Source organism: Polypterus senegalus, chromosome 3 (assembly GCF_016835505.1).
Source record: "Polypterus senegalus isolate Bchr_013 chromosome 3, ASM1683550v1, whole genome shotgun sequence".
Classification (NCBI taxonomy): Eukaryota; Metazoa; Chordata; class Cladistia; order Polypteriformes; family Polypteridae; genus Polypterus; species Polypterus senegalus.
In genome coordinates, this window is record NC_053156.1 from 260,537,429 (window position 1) to 260,553,506 (window position 16,078).

Genomic DNA, 16,078 nt, shown 5'->3' on the forward strand with positions numbered 1-16,078 from the left:
GTATAAAAATGTCTTATCTAACTTCCCTACATGTAGAAAGGCATTTAGTGATATTCCTCCAGTGCCTATCCTACATCCACATAACAATGAGCATTTAACAGTTGCCTGCTTAACTCTTAAAGTGTTGTAGTATGATTTCTGTAAATCACTGTAAATGAATAATTATGCCATCTGATACAACTTGATCATTCTTTGAGGCCTGCCATCTTTGGTGGGCAGGAGCTGGAGCTACAATCTGCATTGCCAGATCTACCTCTCAGCAGTGTATCTGGTCAATTGTGGTACTTTGAATACATCTGTTTATACAAAACATCCTGTCACAGTATTGTTCTCTCAAAAGTTTCTGTCATGTATGTTTCTGACCATAGTTTGATACTGTTTCTTCTTCATCAGTGCCTGGCTGAAGTTCTTGGAGTCTCCTTAATATACCAACTAAAGTCCTGTGACTGTTTTGTTAGAGACTTTCTTATATATACCAAAGTTCTTCACATTTTCTCCCTAGGTATAGTGTCAAATGCAGCTTTTAGGTCTAAGAAAGCCAAATACATGGGCCTGTTCCTACTAATGTACACATATGAAAACATTAAGTCCTGTGTTTGTTTCTATCCTGAATCCTGCTGGTTCCTCCCCAGTTTTGGTTCTACAATTTATCTGAGTCTTCAAATCAAGATCATTCAGTATACCTTGGCTGCTATGGAAGACAGGCACACTCCTTTGTAGTTTTCACAATATGAGGAATCACCTGGGCCGGATTTTCCTATAGGCTAACTAGGCTTCAGTCAAGGACCTCAAGATCAAGAGGGGCCTACATTCAAATTGTTAGCAAAATTAAAATTACACTACAGTATTCTAAAAACAGTGAACACTAAAACACTGAACCTACGATATGACTAATAAACAAACATAAAAATGTATTGGTTAAGATCAAATTGGGTCTGTTCATTTGTATACACTGTGTGCACAATTATTAGGCAAGTGAGTATTTTGACCATATCGTCATTTTTAATGCATATATTCCAACTCCAAGCTGTATTAACTTGAATGCTTATTGGATTTAAGCACTCAGGTGATGTGTATTTGTGTAATGAGGGAGGGTGTGGCCTAAGGAGATCAACACCCTATATCAAGGTGTGCAGAATTATTAGGCAGCTAGTTTTCCTCAGGCAAAATGGGCCAAAAAGAGATTTAACTGACTCTGAAAAGTCAAAAATTGTAAAAAGTCTTTCAGAGGGATGCAGCACTTTTGGAATTGCTAAGATATTGGTGTGTGATCACAGAACCATCAAACATTTTGTTGCAAATAGTCAACAGGGTCAAGAAACGTGTTGAGAACAAAAGATGCAAATTAGCTGCCAAAGATTTGAGAAGAATCAAACGTGAAGCTACCAGGAACCCATTATCCTCCAGTACTTTCATATTCCAGAGCTGCAACCTACCTGGAGTGCCCAGAAGTACAAGGTGTTCAGTGCTCAAAGACATGGCCAAGGTAAGGAGGGCTGAAACCCAACCACCACTGAACAAGAAACATAAGTTGAAACGTCAAAACTGGGCCAAGAAATATGTGAAGACAGAATTTTTTCAAAGGTTTTATGGACCGATGAGATGAGAGTGACTCTTGATGGACCAGATGGATGGACCTGTGGATCAGTAATGGGCACAGAGCTCCACTCCAACGTGGAGGTGGGGTACTGGTATGAGCTGGTATTTTTAAAGATGAGCTAGTTGGACCTTTTGCATTGAAGATGAACTCAAAATCAACTCCCAAACCTACTGCCAGTTTTTCAAGACACTTTCTTCAAACAGTGATACAGGAAAAGACCATGATTTTCATGCCTTATGCTCCACTAGCCAGTAAAGGCCTTAAAGATGAAGGAATAATGACATGGCCCCTTCCTCATCTGACCTAAACCCTATCGAGAACTTGTGGGCACTTCTTAAATAGATTTAGGGGAGAAAAACAATACACCTCTCTGAAGAGTGTCTGGGAGGCTGTAGTCACTGCTCCACAAAAGCTGATCGTCAGATCAAGAAACTGACAGACTCCATGAATGGAAAGGCTTATGACTGTTATTGGAAAGAAGGGTGGCTATATTGGTCATTGATTGATTGATTTATTTTTTGAAATGTCAGAGATGTTTATTTGTAAATTTTGAGGTGTTTGTTTATTATTCTCACTATAACAGATGAAAATAAACAAGTGAGATGGGAAAATTTTCATTTTTCCTTTAGTTGCATAATAAATCTGCACACTAATAGTTGCCTAATAATTGTATGTATTCCCCTGATGATGTTCACACTCACATTTCCGTTGTGAAACATTCAGGTTTCAGGTTTATTAACATTTTGGATTGACTGATAGCACTGTGTTTGTTCCATATTAAAATTAATCCTCAAAAATACAACTTGCCTAATAATTCTGCACTCCCTGTATACTAGATTGCACCAAAGTATAGTTCATACGTTCACTGATTGCTATGGCAAATATTGACGTGCCTTATGCTACTAAGCTCTGGTTTGTTCTTGCATAAATAAAGTGCAGATTGGTGTAGATTGGAACAGACAAACGAACAGACCTATTGATATCCTGACGTTCGGTTATATTCATAATATGAAACCGTGTTAATGTTATTAGAAAAGATTCTTATTTTAGGATTAGCATACGATCATTTGATTCTTTTTGAGTTCAGTAGGTTCAATACTTTAGTGAAGTGTTTGTAGACTATTGAAAAATTTTTGTGACAATATCCTTATTTGGAATTCTAGGTAAGTTCTTAACATATGTTTTAATTTGTATATTTTAAAATGTATATTACGTGCTTTATTTTAGATTTTCATGATTATATTATTAACATATTGATATATATCACAGTAATGATGTATTTTATTATCTCTCATGTAATTTACAAACTTAAAAATGGGAGGTGAAAGGGCCTCATAAGTGGAATAGCCTAGGGCCTCTTTTCATCTAAATCCGGCCCTGGGAATCACCCTTCTCAAATAATGGGATGATATTTTTATTTCAGACACGGTATTTGACACTCTTTCCTATTCATTATTACCCAGAGTTCATTTAACAGCAAAACACCCCCCAAACCATTTATCATTTCTGCTTGTAGTACTAGGGTGTTGTACCGTGTTATCTCATTTCTGCTTCTAATTCATTCCATTCTGCTGTCTTTCCACTTGTCATCCTCTTAACCAATCCCCACATTCCTTTCGAATGAATCCTTACTCCTCCCTGCTACTCTGCGGTAGTACCCATCCGTTTTCCCATTCTTTCAAAACTTGTATTACCCCTTCCTTACCTCCAACACTTTTTTCTGTGTCTGTCACAAGCTGATTATATGAATTCCTTATCCTCATTTCAGATTTACTTCTCAGGCAACAATTTCCAGAGTTTCTTTCTGACATGCCTGATCTCAAATTCCATCCATGCACTATGGATGGATGATTTTACCACTACAATTCTCTTTGATGCATTCTTTTTATAAATTGATACGTATGGTTTGTAAAAACCATCTGCATGGAGGGAGGAAGGGTACAGGGTGTTCACACAGGTTGCTGCATTCTCCAAAAGACATCACCATCAGTAATATTCAGTAATGTTAGAAGGATGATTCACAATTGATTAATTAAAATGTTAATAAAAAAATTGCTGCAAATCACAACTCTGTATTGGCATCAAAGCCTAAAATTAGAACTGCCTCATAAAATGAACTTGAATAGATGTTTAACAACATGGAACAGTAAACCTTAGTATTTATAAATAAATATTCTCAGTCACTCTTTATCTTTCATATTCTGAACAAGAAAGACTTAGCATTTGCTGCAGAAAAAAATATGAGGTTCATTCTGTTTCATCATGGCTTAGCTCTACCACATAAGTTATGGTTTTTTTTCATTTTCTCAGTATTTGTCTTATCATGCCTGCAGATTACATACTGCAGAACTCTGTAATTCTGAATATTGACTGAAATTGCAAGCTTAGCATTGAAATACTGGTGGACAATAGTAGTGACCTTTTCAAAAATATAAGGTATTATAAGGTAAATGTATTCTAATTGGTTTATTTCAGATTTATTGTCATGCAAATGGGCGGCACGATCACGCAGTGGGTAGCGCCGCTGCCTCGCAGTTAGGAGTCCCAGGTTCGCTTCCCGGGTCCTCCCTGCGTAGAGTTTGCATGTTCTCCCCGTGTCTGCGTGGGTTTCCTCCGGGTACTTCGGTTTCCTCCCACAGTCCAAAGATGCATTGGCAATCCAAAATTGTGCTTGGTGTGTGGGTGTGTGTGCCCTGTGGTGTGCTAGCGCCCTGCCCGGGGTTTGTTTCCTGCCTTGAACCCTGTGTTGGCTGGGATTGGCTCCAGCAGACCCCCCCGTGGCCCTGTAGTTAGGATATAGTGGGTTGGATAATGGATGAATGGATGTCATGTATACACAGTACAATAAATCTTCTGTTTGCACATGTGACCTGGTGGTCTGAAACTGTCTCTATAAGTTATGTAAAATATAGCATCCGAAAATATAATAGATACCATAGTACTGAGCAAAACAGCTGAGCTTTCTTTTGCATAAAGTTTTGCAAAATCAACACTCAAATTAATTTCACTTGCAATTTTACAATAACAAAACTCACTAATACAGTTTTTTTACTTTGAAACTTTTTTTTGTGGGTGGAATTAAAGGAACATTTCTATCTAAGTTTTTGGCAATTGCATACATTACTTTTGGGCTTACACATTTCTCAAAAAAAGGGTCCAGATGAAAATAAATTGGGAAAAGTGCCTTTTTGAAATGTAACATAGCTAAAGAACCTTCAATGAGACAAAAAAGACATACTCTTAGGCAAAAGGTTTAATTCACTAAGACAAAGAAATTGTTATCCGAAGTAGCCCTAGGAACCATTCTATAACATTTCACTAATTATTTACTGCTCTGATGCTGATCTTTATGATCATAAAATAGATCATTACTGTAATAATTGACAAGAAGAATTTATAATTAATTGCAGAAATATAAGATATTATCAAAAATTAATTTGAGGAATTCTCTAGAGTGCCTCTTTCTCTTTCATGATTTAGCTAAAAAAAATAATTAGCACATCGTCATCTCATAACAGGCTTAAGTTACGAGTTTGGTATTTTTCCATCCAGAAATTTTAGCTCTAGACCAGGGGTTCTCAAATTCGGTCCTGGGGACCCACTGTGGGTTCACGTTTTTGCTTCAACCAGACTCATAATCAGTGACAACTGATAACGTTGATCCCAATTAATTAGCTGGTATTTTTTTTCTCTTCTCTTATTCTACAAGTACATTAAGAAAGCACAGTGGCATGATTTTTACATTTAGTATAAGACATTTCATTTTTGCTATAGATTTAAATGCTTAACTCTGTGCAGCTTGCTCCCTTCATAGTATCTTAATAATGACAATTAAAAATGAGCAGAGCAGACACCCAGACAAATGACACTGAATCGTGAAAGGCTTTACTTTACTTTAGCATCAGACCCACTAATTAGAAAACAATGGATTATTTAAACAATTAGAACACCTAGAAAAATACAATGAAAATCAAGATGAAAATATTGTTAAAAAGAAAAAAATATATATTATTCCAATATAACTGCTTAGTACATTTTTTTTTTTACCAAACTTAGTTTTCTAATTGCTTTATTGTTCCCAAAACACAGAATCTGGGCAATAACAATTCAAGCAACAATTAGCCCAAGATTCCAATTAAAAACAGAAGCTGGTTGGGACAAAAACCTGCAGCCACAGTGGGTCCCCAGGACCGAGCTTGAGAACCCCTGCTCTAGACCATCCTCAAAAAACTTTGGCACACAGACACACACCCATCATTGACATACCAAGGTATCTGGTATCAGGGGACTCAAAATTGTCGATATCCGTTGAAAACTGGGGATTTAAATTTTTTGCAGACCATAGGTTATGGTGCAGGAGGGCACAAAGAAAAAAAAAACACTGTAGCTATAATCTTAAATTAAATAATAAGAAAGTCTTCTTTATCTGGGAGTATTTGGGTAAATAATATATCATTATTTGGAACACATACATTTCATGTGTGTTCCGTTTCTACAATGATCTGCGTAAATTGTAGGATGAAATGCGACTCAGGAATTGTTGAACACATAACTACAAAATAAATGTTTTTCATATTTTAGTAATACTGTATTGACAAAATGTAGACATGAAGTGCATAATGTGTCAAGACTGTCATCCAAGTATCAAATAAACACTTTAACAAAAGGTACAAGTATAACAAAACAGTGCTTTTATTCAAGAATATAACTGTAGAAAAAGAACCCAAGGGTATGACATTGACACGACCGCTTGGGTGGTGCAGTGGTAAGATCTGCTGACTAGTAATCAAGACATTCCTGGTTTGATCCCGGGCGCCACTGTTTTGAGTAGTGAGCTGCACTTATTCTAACTATTACAGAATAAAAACATACATTTGATTTGATTCTGTAATAGCTGGTGTAAATTTATGGTACTATTTACTTGTAAAAGTTAGCTTTTTTTTTAATTCAGTTTTATTCTCTCAGCCACGTTCACGTTCATGCTCCCACCAATACAAAACTGCTGGTTTTCAAATAAAGATGTGTATAACACAGGTGAACTGAATCTGAGTAAGAGAAGCCCTCCCTGCAAGAAACTTCCACTCACACATAAGAACAACACAGCTCCACCAGGCATAAAAGCCAAAAGATAGCACCGTTAGAATGCAGCAACAGCTTGGGTGTCATACTGCCAATCAGTTTGCCCCACATTTGCCCTTCAAAGAAAAAGCAGGGCTTATAGAGCTTGCCAAGGTATCTTGCAAAGTCCTGTTTGTGATTATATTTTGTGATGGTCTTTATATAAAAAAACATTTATATGTTACTTATATAAAAGCGGTGGGCTGGTGCCCTGCCCAGGGTTTGTTTCCTGCCTTGCACTCTTTGTTGGCTGGGATTGGCTCCAGCAGACACCTGTGACCCTGTAGTTAGGATATAGTGGGTTGGATAATGGATGGATTATATAAAAGCCAGATCAAATGTTATTTACTTTGATTTATTTACTTATCTTCCTACAGCACAAAGTCACAAGTAGACTGCAGAGCTTCCTGTGTTTGATCGACGCAGGCATGCTCACAAAGTAAATGTGTACTGAAGTGATTTTAGCTGCAGGTGGAAGCTCCTGTTGTTCCCTGGAAGGGTGGATAGGCTCATGGTCAGAGCGGGGGTGGATCCAGTTGTCATTGTGCATGTTGGAACAAATGACATACATAAGGGTAGTCTGTCAGTTATGCAACCCTAATTTAAACAGTTAGGTGCCAGGCTGAGGAGTAGAACTGACAAAGTAGTCTTCTCTGAAGTTCTGCCTGTGCCACACGCCAGTCCAGGTAAGACTGAGAAGATTAGAAGGCTTAACACGTGGCTCAAATCTTGGTGCAGAGTAGAAGAGTATAGGCTTATGGGGTATTGGGACTCCTTTTGGAATAGATGGGACCTGTTCCGCCTTGACACATTACATCTGAACCGGATGGGCACAAATTTATTGGGGAGGCTGACTCGTAATCAAGACATTCCCGGTTTGATCCCGGGCACCACTGTTTTGAGTAGTGAGCTGCTCTTTTTCTAACTATTATAGAATAAAAACATATATTTGATTTCAGTCTGTAATAGTTGGTGTAAATTTAAGTACAGTGGAACCTCGGTTCATGACCATAATTCTTTCCAAAACGAGTTGGTCGTGAACTGAAGCAATTTCCTCCAGAGGATTGTATGTAAATACAATTAATCCGTTCCAGACCGTACGAACTGTATGTAAATATATTTTTTTAAAGATTAAGCACAAATATAGTTAATTACACCATAGAATGTACAGTGTAATAGTAAACCAATGTAAAAACATTGAATAACACTGACACAAAACACCCAGGCTCCCTACTCAGCGCTCTCTCTCTCTCTCTCTCTCAGCAGCACGCAGCATGCACCTCCCCTCAGAAGCACGCGACCCTGCAGCACGCACCCCCTCCCCACTCTCTGCAGCAGCACATGCCTCCCTCTCCGTCAGCAGCAGCACATGCCCTCCCCCCCCTCTCTCAGCAGCGGCGCTCGCTCTCTCTCTCTCTCTCTCTCTCAGAACAGAGAGGAACACTTGAACAAATCCGAACTTTAATTTCAAAACAGGAATTCATGCTAATTGCCTTACAGCCCGATCGCTGTACTGTACAGTAAACACTTTTTTAAAATGAGTTTTAAGCATAGGGAAAAAAGGAACATTTGAAAAAAAGAGAAAAGTAACATTGCAACAATTCACGCTACGAACTTAAAAAATCCATAATACAAAACTATAAACCACCAAGAAAACTAACCTTGCATGAGTTGAGTTCTGGCATGAAGTGAGGAGGAACTGGGTGGAGAGGAGGTTACAGTTTTGAGGGAGAGTCCGGCTCCGCGATGGAGGGATGTTTTCCTTCAGGTGTTTTCTCTGTTGTGATTTCTTGGGTTTCTTTTGCAGGCAGGCGGGCAGGCAGGCAGGCACGCCTGACCGAGAACAATGCACACCTGAAATCATTGGCGCACAAACCGAATGGAAACTGGCTTGTTCGGAAATCATCTGTGCCGTGAACCAAGGCAAATGTTTGGCGAACTTTTGGTCGTGAACTAAGTTGTACGTGTACCGAGACGTTCGTGAACCGAGGTTCCACTGTATGTTAAAACACCAATGTGTGGTGAAGCTTGTCTGGATTTAGTATTTTGCAATAATCAAGACAGAATTGAGGGTGTAGAGGTGATTGAACCACTAGGGTCAGGTGATCATAATATAATACAATTCTTAGTATTTTGTAAGAGTGCAGATGCAAAGACTAAAATTGTTAAGTTGAACTTTGGTAGGGCAAATTTTGAGCAGATGCGACAAAGTCTAAATAGGATAGACTGGGATAAGCTTTTAAGTGTGAAGACAGTAGAGGAGCAGTGGAACAGGTTTAAAAATGTTTTACATGTAATACAGGACAGGTACATAACTACATTTGGAATTATTAGAAAATTTAAAAAAACTCCACAGTGGATTAATAGAGATTTAAAAAAGAAGCTGCAAAGGAAAAAAAATGCTTTATATGGCATATAAGACTAGAGCATATAAGAACATGAGAGTAACCATTAAGAAGGATATCAGGGAGGCTAAAAGACAGTTGGAGAGGAATATGGCAGATAAGGTGAAAGAAGACACTAAGAGATTCTTTCAGTATTTTAGTAGTAAAAGAACAAGGAGGAGGTCAAGTACATCAGGAATAGTAAAGGGGAATTAAAAGACACAGACAGTGAAATAGTGGACGCCCTAAACTTGCATTTTTCTGAAGTCTTCCCAAGGAAGGAAGTGGATAACCTCCCAGAGATAAACAGGATTACTAAGGAGGTACTGATAAATTTGGAAATTGTAGAGGGAGAAGTACTGCTCAGATTAAATAGACTGAAATCAAACAAATCACCAGGACCAGATAATATTTACCCTCGAGTTCTTAAGGAGGCTAGTGACTACATATATAAACCCTTGACACATATTTTTAGGAAGTCACTGTGCACTGGAGAGATTTTAAAGTACTGGAAAATGGCAAATATCATCTCATTACATAAAAAGCGTGACTGAGCAGATCCAAGCAACTATAAGCCAGTAAGATTAACATGCATCACAGGAAAATTAATGGAAGGAATTATTAAGGATACGATTAAGCAACACTTGGCAAGAACAGGAGTTTTTCTGAACAGTTAGTGTGGGTTCAAAAGAGGGAGTCATGTTTTACTAACATGCTGAACATCTATGAGGATACGATCAAAGTGGAGCTTATTAATATTATTTATCTTGACTTTCAGAAAGCATTTGATAAGGTGCCACATGAGAGGTTTGGTATCAAACTAAAAGAAGTATGATGAAGGATGATGTTTTTAGATGAGTGCAGAACTGGCTCAGACAGAGGAAGCAGAGGGTAATGGTGTGAAGAACCTCATCAGAATTGGCTGATGTTAAGAGTGGTGTTCCACAGGGGTCAGTGCTAGGGCCGCTGCTATTTTTAATATATATAAATGATTTAGGTAGGAATATACAGTAAGTAAAGATGGATTTCTGATCATACTAAAATAGGTGGATTAGAACATAATTTGGAATCAGCTATATCATTACAGAAGGATTTGGATAGCATACAGGCTTGGGCATATTTGTGGCAGATGAAATTTAATGTCAGTAAATGTAAAGTATTACACATAGGAAGTAGTGAACTAGTAGTAGTTTACTTTCTGACAGTGTTCAGAAGCCATTAAGAAGGCAAACAGAATGTTAGGTTATATAGCATGATGTGTGGAGTACAAGTCCAAGGAGGTTATGCTCAAGCTTTATAATGCACTGGTGAGGCCTCATCTGGAGTACTGTGTGTAGTTTTGGTCTACAGGCTACAAAAAGGACATAGCAGCGCTAGAAAAGGTCCAGAGAAGAGCGACTTGGCTGATTCCAGGGCTACAGGGGATGAATTATGAAGATAGATAAAAAAAACTGAGCCTATGCAGTTTAAGGAAAAGAAGATTAAGAGGTGACCTGAATAAAGTGTTTAAAATTATGAAAGGAATCAGTACAGTGGATCAAGACTGTTATTTTAAATGAGTTCATCAAGAGCATTGGAACACATTTGCAAACTTTTAAAGGGTTAATTTGCACAATCATTAGAAAGTTTTTCTTTCCACAAAGAACGATAGACACTTGGAATAAGTTACCAAGTGGTCTGGTAGGCAGTAAGACTTTAGGGACTTTCAAAACTCAACTTGATGTTTTTTGGAAGACATATGTGGATAGGACTGGCAAGCTTTGTTGGGCTGAATGGTCTGTTCTTATCTAGAGTGTTCTAATGTTTTAATTAGACTAATAGCAGAGCACTATGCTGTGCATGTTCAAACTACACATAAGCCATCAAAAAAGTATTGTATTGTGTCAGCTTCGATCCATTAAAGTTACTGCGTTTCCTTTACTTTTAAATTTACTCTCGTACAAGAAGCTAAAATTCTAAGTTAAATTTTTCCAAAATTTAATCATATTATCATGGTCAAGGTATATTTATGAGATCACTTGCATTGTTTCCAGGATGAATTTTTCTGCTAATTCCCTGAACCCTATTCCTATTCTAAAATTGATAAACCTTTTTTGCAGCAGTTTGTATAATTAACAAAGTTCAATCAATAAATTCTCCACATCCTTTAACTTGGCTATTATAAAATTATCCATACATCTATTTATCTTCCTAACATACTTATATAGGGCAAATATTAATTTTGCAGCTATCTCTAATTATAATCCCATTTTAACCTTTATTTTAAATCTAAAATGCCTGAAAAGGTTGTTGGGGGTGGTTGATGTCAACACTATTTACCTGTAGAATTTAACTGTTGTATAAACTCATTCAGTCAGTTTTCTGAGAATCCCATACTACGCTGCATTATTTAGGTATGTCAATGACTTCTGTATGGCAGCAGGTTCTTAGTCTTCAAGTCTCAAAGTTTTGCGTCAACTGGTTGCCTCTTTTAACACTATCAATCGTTGGATGTTAATTCTACACCAGAACAACACTGGAACTTCTGTTACTTTGTAGTGGCTTTATTGAAAATTCACTGGATGGAAAAAATATTTTCTTCTAGTATAAGATAAACCGGGCTTCAGCTTTGTGTACTCTGGAATACTACAGTATATGGCTCAATTAAATTTCTGACCTGTTTGTAACCCATTATATGTCCTGAATACTTACAGTTTTCATTGGTTAAATATTACATAAGTATATTTTATGTTTCAGTTCTCCTGTATTTTCACTTTGTTTCATTAAAAATTTTGTTTTCTTTATTTTTTTGCAGGTGTTTACACTTGTGTATACCAATTAAATGGTACAACTTACAATGCTCAACAAACAATTGCAATAAATCCACTGATCTGTGATTCAAATAATGTTTTGTTTTGTGACAACCAAAAAACAACAAATATAACATGCTGTGTTCATTTACCAAATAACTTCGTTTTCACCTGGACTTTAAATCAGATAATGGGAGTTAAAGAAAGTAAGAAACAATTGTCGTAACTATTCTTATTAGTGCTTGTACTTTATTAAATAAATGTTTTTAACAATTTTGTCTTCTCAGTTTTAAACACTAATTGAAGTTTCACTTCTCTGACAGGCAGGTTGACTTACTTGACAATTTACTGATATTAATACCAGTTAACTCTGTCAGAATGACTATGAAGATTTATCTTAGTAAATGGTATCACTGCATTTTTTACATAGCAGATAATATTATTTTAGCATATTTAAATACAGTATTAATGTGTTTTCTCTGGCAGATCTTTTGGTGAAAGGATTTATTACAATCAGTTGTACTGAACTTATATGCCTAGTTAATCTGATTATTATGGCAAATACTAAGAACAAAATGTTTAATTAGAATGAATATCTACAGTGTTTTGGTAATTTTTTAATTTTATTTTATTTTGAAATAAATGTAGTTTCTGCAAAAATTTCAAAAATGATGATTTGAGTAAGTATATTTGATGACTTTGATTATTAAACATAAATACCATTATGCCATGAATACCATTTTTATGAAGTATTGTGCTGAAAGTAGCTTTAAAGTACAGTTCAAAATATAGAATATTTCTGGTTCTTGCTATTATTATTATTTTTTTTCCTTTAGTCTTTTTCATTGTGAACCATCTATGGCTCTGAAACAAACTACATACACAGAATCTGGTGTGTAACCATATATAAAGGTCTACTATATACAAGATAACAAAAATACAAGTTCTGTTTTTTTATTCCTTTTCCTGATCCAACAACATTGTAAAATTTCTTCTTCATGTTTTAACCTTTGTATTAAGAAGATATTTTGAGACATTTCGGAGTCTAACATATTTAGGTTTTCAATAGTTTTAAGGTACACCCTTATCCAAATATTTATATAATGTAAATATACTGTATCCATTCATAAATTTATACGCTATTGGTCTCCTCAGGGGTTTAAATATACTGAGTAATGTAATAACACCAAATGAGCAAATAATTAAAAATCTTAGAGCCTCAGTTGTCCTTGTACAATATGACTTTAGTCCTTACCTAACTTGTAGATGGAAAGACATTTCCTCGATCGCTAGCAAACAAAAACAACTGGGTTGGATTTCCATTGATCTAACCACACTTATCTCCACTAACTATTCATCACAACAATCCATTGCTCATAATTACACCTTACAGATCTTTATTATGTGGCCTGTTTACAATAAATAATGGGATCATGTGATCGAACATTTGCAATACCATCGATGTAACAGGAATTAGGATAAAAAAAACTTACTTTAGACCCTTTACTTACATCTATAATCATTTAAAACTGAGAAACGGAATAACTTACACATTTTGATCAAAACACAGCAGAACACTAATTTTTACACTAGTCTTAGTTTCTCAGAACCCTATGAAACTGTTTTTTACTCAAAACATTTTCACTAAAGAAAGAAAGAAAGAAACAAGGAAAGAAAGAAACAAAGAAAGAAAGAAAGAAAGAACTTTAGTTTTCCCTAGGGGAAAATTTGACTTTTTACAGAAGCAGAAAAATTCAAAAACACAGGCGTAAAATCTAATTTCCTAATTTAATCTCCTGTTCAAAACATATAGATAGACAGATAATTTATTAATCCCAAGGGGAAATTCACATAGTCCAGCAGCAGTATACTGATACAAAAAAAAATTAAATTAAAATTAAATTAAAGAGTAATAAATATGCATGTAAGGCAGACAATAACTTTGAATAATGTTAGCATTTACTCCCCCGGGTGGAATTGAAGAGTCGCATAGTGTGGGGGAGGAACGATCTCCTCAGTCTGTCAGTGGAGCAGGACAGTGACAAAAGTCTGTCACTGAAGCTACTCCTCTGCCTGGAAATGACACTGTTAAGTGGATGCAGTGAATTCTCCATGATTAACAGGAGTTTGCTTAGCGCCCGTCACCTCATATATATTACTAGCAAAATACCTGTGCATCGCAGCGGAGAAATAGTGTGTTAAAGAAGTTATAAAAAAAAGGTAACATTTTAAAAATAACGTAGCGTGATTATCAATGTAATTGTCATAGGCTTATTTTAGTATTGAGAATGATGAGTATGATTGTAAGTGTTGTGTATGAGAAATACACATTTTTAGGATGTAAGGATCTCTTTGTAAACAACGCTTGCAGTTCTGCCCTCAGGCTGGAAAATGTCTGCTGAGCTTACTCTTGAGCATGCAATGTACATTTGGCCATGTGAGAAGGAATCTTGTGTCAAGTCAATGCCGACCTTTATTAGAGTCTGTGACTCATTTATTGTCATAGCGAAGCAGATCCTTACTGGAAATTTGAGGCGTTTGAACTGGAATGGGAGTTCAGCGGGTATGAGAGGGATGCGAGGAATAAATACAGTCTTCTCTGAGCTTGTTTCAGTGAAGACAGTTGCCTCAATGAGGTTTTTGTGCAGAGATTCGATCTAAAGCCTGGTGCCATTACAAAGTTTTGGTGGTTGTAAGTTTAAACGTAGTAAAGCGGTGAAGTAAACGAAAAGGCAGGAGTCACCAGCAGGCAGACGTGAAGCAAGGCGAACAATAACAGGCTTGAAGCGGTGGAGTAAAGTAGAAGGGAGCAGTGAGCACGAACAGCTGAGGATAGTAAGGAAGCGAGTGAGGAGGCACATGAGCATGGGATGTCGTTAATGTACTGTAAGTGGGAGAATTAGTGATGAGTCAGTGAGGGCTTTGCCTTTTACATGTTTAGATAGAAAAATACCTGCGCTTCGCAGCGGAGAAGTAGTGTGTTAAAGAAGTTATGAAAAAGAAAAGGAAACATTTTAAAAATAACATAACCAGCGGTAAAGCAAGGAAGACTCCGTAATAAGGACGGTTGGGTGCACGTAGAAGGGGTGCCTGCTAACCTAAAAGGGATATTCAGAGCTCACGGCTTTACTTATCTGTTGTGGAGAGGGCGTCGGCCATGGATGGACGCTAATGCCGAGTCACCCGGGTGAGACGGATTTCATTCTTAAATGAAGGAACTGTCACCGAGCCGGTGAGACCACTTCTTTACATGTAAATTTAGTAAACGTGTACGCAGCGCACATCAGGATTGGTCACCGGATTCACTGCAGACTTCCCAGGCCGTGTGATTATAAACTTTTAAAAGAAAGTTCAGATAAAGGACTGGGAAACAAGTGGGGATTGTATGTGTCTGGGTGTCTAATTTATATGTGTATATAGTTGTAATATAGGTTGAGTACATGTGAATATATTTGCGCCGTTTATAAATAAGAGATTGTAATATAGGTTAAGTACAAGTGAATATATTTGTGCTGTTTATAAATAAGAGATTCTTTCCGTTTCTTTACCTTGCTTTCTTGCATTCTTTTGTTTTCGGCAGAGTCTCTTATAAAGTTGTAGATTTGCCTGTGAGTATAATAAAGGAACTGTCGCCAAGCCAGTGAGATCGCTTCTTTACATGTAAATTAAGTAAACGTGTCCGTGGCGCACATCAGACTTCCCAGGCCGTGTGATTATAAACTTTTAAAAGAAAGTTCAGATAAAGGACTGGGGAACGTGTGGGGATGTGTATATACTTGGATTATAGGTTAAGTACATGTGAATATTGTATTTGCGCCGTTTATAAATAAGAGATTAGTGCTGCTGACGGATGGCCTTATATGGGCAGGCAGTCAATTACATGGGAGGCATGGGGATGATGAGGCAGGCAGCCAACTACGTGGGAGGCGTGGTGATGAGGGACGCAACTCTGCCTCACACAATGACCAAGCTGCAGGCTATGGCCATATATATGTGCGTAAGTAGTATTCAGTTATGCCCGTTATAGAATTTGGAAATGAAACCTGCTTAACTTTTGTAAGTAACCTGTAAGGAATGAGCCTTCCAAATTTCAGCCTTCTACTTACACGGGAAGTTGGAGAATTAGTGATGAGTGAGTCAGTCTGTGAGGGCTTTGCCTTTTATTAGTATAGATGTAACTCTGTTAC

At 37.0% G+C, this 16,078-nt stretch overlaps 1 protein-coding gene across 1 annotated transcript in view; it reads left to right on the forward strand.

The window, feature by feature from the left end:
* Positions 1–16,078, forward strand: part of LOC120526088 (adhesion G protein-coupled receptor F5-like) — a 76,659-nt gene that overhangs the window by 21,296 nt on the left and 39,285 nt on the right. The window contains exon 8 of the mRNA XM_039748983.1: positions 11,897–12,097. Coding sequence (XP_039604917.1) covers positions 11,897–12,097 — 201 coding nt within the window. The remainder of the gene's footprint in view (positions 1–11,896; positions 12,098–16,078) is intronic.